General features: G+C 36.9%; 1 protein-coding gene across 1 annotated transcript; it reads left to right on the forward strand.

The window, feature by feature from the left end:
- Positions 1–2,091: 2,091 nt before the first annotated feature.
- On the forward strand, positions 2,092–3,306 carry LOC131857146 (uncharacterized). Its single transcript, XM_059209293.1, has 3 exons — positions 2,092–2,440; positions 2,569–2,721; positions 2,881–3,306. Exons 1-3 carry the CDS (start codon positions 2,288–2,290, stop codon positions 3,076–3,078), a joined length of 504 nt encoding a protein of 167 aa, XP_059065276.1. The 5' UTR covers positions 2,092–2,287; the 3' UTR covers positions 3,079–3,306.
- The last annotated feature ends 324 nt before the right edge of the window (positions 3,307–3,630 follow it).

Below are 3,630 nucleotides of genomic sequence, written 5' to 3' on the forward strand. Positions count from 1 at the left end.
AACCCTAAACTGACAAAACCAGCCCTAGACTTAACCAAACTTGCTCGAATGAGCTATAGGCCTGATCAAATTGACCCTGCTTGCAAACTCAGAGAGACCAACGAGACTGCCGCAAAAGACCCAAAAAACGAAAACCAAAAGACTGAGAAGACCTAAAAAGTAGGGGGTCCCCATTGTGAATGGGGTGATGTGTGATTAGGTCACAACATGTCCCTTAAGTGATCATTAGTGTTCATTATTATTCTGATTTAATCTCTGTCCCTTAGGTGATCATTAGTGTGTCATTGCATAAGTTTCATCTTCTGCATGCTGTTCTGTGCTTGATAGTAGTTTGGACCTCTCTATGGAACCTCCACTTGCCCTTTAAAACTCCCCTTTAGAGATGCTATCTTCACTGGCACACACCTTGTCATCTAACCCACTATGCAGTTCTTGGATAATGTATCAAAGAGTATGGTATTCACAGCTCTTCAACATCCTTGCATACTAGCTAGCTCCATGCTTGTTTGACAGCCTTAGACTCCCTTCAAGGATACTTCCAACTCTACAATGTTCTTGTAGACCTTGATGATTGTCTTAAGTAGCATCATACCGCTCTTAGACTATCCCATACTACTATCCATCTAAATGGCTTGTAGCATGATTTTCAAAAGCAATTTAGGGTCTTACACACCTTTTTATAGACTTCAAAATTGGGTCCTTAAACTATTCCATTGACTCTGCATACAACTGTTGTTTCAAACTGTGTTTTAGAACTGTGTGATCTCCTCTCACTATGCCATAAACCTTTGATAGCTCTGCAAAACTGTGGTGCTTGAAACTTTTATATTCAACCTGTCAACTCCCATACTTTGGCCTTGTGCTGCATTCTTCTACTGTTTTCCTGCTCCTTTGCATTCATGCCTGTGAAGGCCTTTACTACTATATATGGTTTGGGAGAACATCTTATGCATCCCTTGATAGAGATAATAACACCTGTCAGGCCTTAACCTCACATCATTATATAACAAGGACCAATTTAAGGAAATAGCTCACACACTACTCATTGCACATAGACTTCAATAATCATAATTATTCTGTTTACGAAGCATGACTGTAAACCCTCAAGGCAACAATGGCTTGCTTGACTTGTTGATGGCACAGGTTTTTTTATGGCTTTAGGGTTTGAAAGTGATGAGGTCTTCTTCACTGTTTATAGTTTCTGGTGTTCATATAGAAAGGATCAACTACCCAAACCCTTGCTAGGAGTGACATCTATCAAGACAGTCCTATCCACTATCTGATGCTACAGAGCAGCTGATTAGACAAAAATACAATGGTCAGTAACAGAACCCCTAACTGTCCTATGGCCTATCAAAGACTTCATTCACTATTTAGCGGGGATTTGACCTTTAATAAACATTATTTCACTGTGGTAACTCTTCATACCTCTGCAAACTCGACCCTTCATTTAGTCAGATGGATTTCATTCAATACTTTCTCATTTCTATAATGAAATATACTTGCATGTACATGCTTATGTGCACGACCACACATATCCATGCACACAAATACACACACATGTATGCACACAGGTACACAACATGCACATGTTTTTATATAAAATGTGTATCCAGCTGTATCCCAATCCATATCTGTTCAAAAGATGTTGAAGAATAATAGATGATTTACTTATTATATATAATTTAAATTGGACGCTCTTTCCTTGGAAGTGACCCACAAAGATTTGATGAGCAGATTAGACAAACATGTGTATTACTAGTATCTGTTCAATTATAAAAATTATTTGTGATCAATTCGCAGACAAACAAAGTATGGTATGCAAATTATCAGTAGGCATATAATCATAATCATGCAAGGTATTGAGGTTTATATGTATGATTGCAACCTTTAAAGTTATATTCAATGAATTTGACATACCTTTCTTTTAAGGATTATGAATTTCAACAATACCATTTATGATTTTGTAATGTTGTTTTGCTCATTCAGGTAGAGAACATGTGTAGCAGATGGATGTTTCATTGGTATTGAGGATGCCTCAAACATCTTGTCTTTGAAAATATTATAAATTTATTCATATTACGAGGTTTTCAAGGTCTAGTCAGAATTGATATTGCATGGGATTCCATTTCTATTCATCATGAAAGTGTAAGATTTTTTGGATTGAATTCTCTTATGAAATCGTTTTGAAGATTGAAAGATGCTAAAGATTTTTTCTATGTTTTTTTAAAAACTGTTTTATAACTCCAAAGTAATAACATGAGCTGTTGTCCTGGATTCCGATTGCATGCAAGTTGTGCCTAACATGCTTTATTTATGTAGACTCGATGCTAATGCTGGTCTACTCTCCAACTTTGAAGTGATGGATCTGTTGCGATCCAGAGGAGCCACTCAAGATCCTTTGGGTTCATTTGGCTCTGCAACTCGATCTGAATGCCAGGTAAATGTTTTTGCAACCTTGGTTCTCATTAGTAGCATAAATGTCCATGGTAAGGACTATGAATTTATTTGTTTGTAAGGGCATACTATGGCATCTAATAGGCAGCAGTGACTTTTTCTTTCAAACAGGTTTTTGATTACTTGGTGCAGTCTCCAGCGGGAACCCTGACTCGGGAGATTGTACGGGAGTTCTTGTTGAAGGCAGAAAAGTTTTCACTTACAAAAGCAGAACGAGTTCAAGTTCTAAATCTTAGGCCTTCCACAGCAGTTGAAGTCCATATGGTAGATCTCCTATTCATTGGTCTATATTTATTATTTTCATTTTATAACTAGCTTTGGATATTTCAGAGCCACTGTACTATGCTTTTGAACTTTTGGCTACTTTATGAGTAAACTAGGATTTTCTTATCTATGATTTTATTCTGCATCATGGGCAAACAGATAATAGAAGACTGTGAGGAGAGAATGTCAAGTTCAACTGTTGATGAATTCCTTGAAATGGTCAAGAGTAGTTTACCGCCCCCGCCAATGAAACCTCAGGTAGAAGATGAAGAGGAAAATGATGAAGCAGATGAGGAAAATGATGAAGCAGATGAGGGCAATGATGTAGAAATGGATGCCGAGGAAGAAGTGGAATAAAGTGCCTATGTTGTCAACCATCAAGTGATTGCATATTGTAATTTGTAATATGATAATATTATAATCTTTTACATCAGAAAAGGTGGTATAATATAATGTACTTCAAAAAGAAGGGTAGTTAATATAAAATGGGGTCAAGAGACATCTCATAAGTGAAGATGTTCTTTGAATGATACCATTCAATGCAATTTATTAATGAAGTGGTAGAGATGCAAGCCTTTTCAAGCACTAAGCATATGCATTCTGCTGAGATAGTTCCAAATTAAGATCTTTCTTCTCTTTCCTCCCCGTTGATGCACCATCCTACACGAATAATCTCCTCTTCATCATGTTACATTTTAAACTTTAGACTGTTATACATATATGCCTTGGCTCAGTGGTTCATAGCTGCCACCTCTTACCATCATCCTCTTTCCTAGAATCCAAACTTAGGAATGAAGGTCGCCCATGGCACCAATCGGATATGTTTTATTTATCATTATTTTCAAAGGATTTTTTTCCCTTTGAAAACCTTTGAAAAAGGAGAATGACTGCTATCTCCAGCTGATAAAT

The sequence above is a fragment of the Cryptomeria japonica genome, chromosome 7 (genome assembly GCF_030272615.1).
Source record: "Cryptomeria japonica chromosome 7, Sugi_1.0, whole genome shotgun sequence".
NCBI lineage: Eukaryota > Viridiplantae > Streptophyta > Pinopsida > Cupressales > Cupressaceae > Cryptomeria > Cryptomeria japonica.

Excerpts from the sequence above, each read along its gene's own strand:
- LOC131857146 (XM_059209293.1), top strand. The coding sequence starts at position 2,288 with ATGCAAGTTGTGCCTAACATGCTTTATTTATGTAGACTCGATGCTAAT. Across the intron at positions 2,441-2,568 it reads CAACTCGATCTGAATGCCAG|GTTTTTGATTACTTGGTGCA; the intron begins GTAAATGTTTTT and ends TCTTTCAAACAG. Across the intron at positions 2,722-2,880 it reads CAGCAGTTGAAGTCCATATG|ATAATAGAAGACTGTGAGGA; the intron begins GTAGATCTCCTA and ends ATGGGCAAACAG.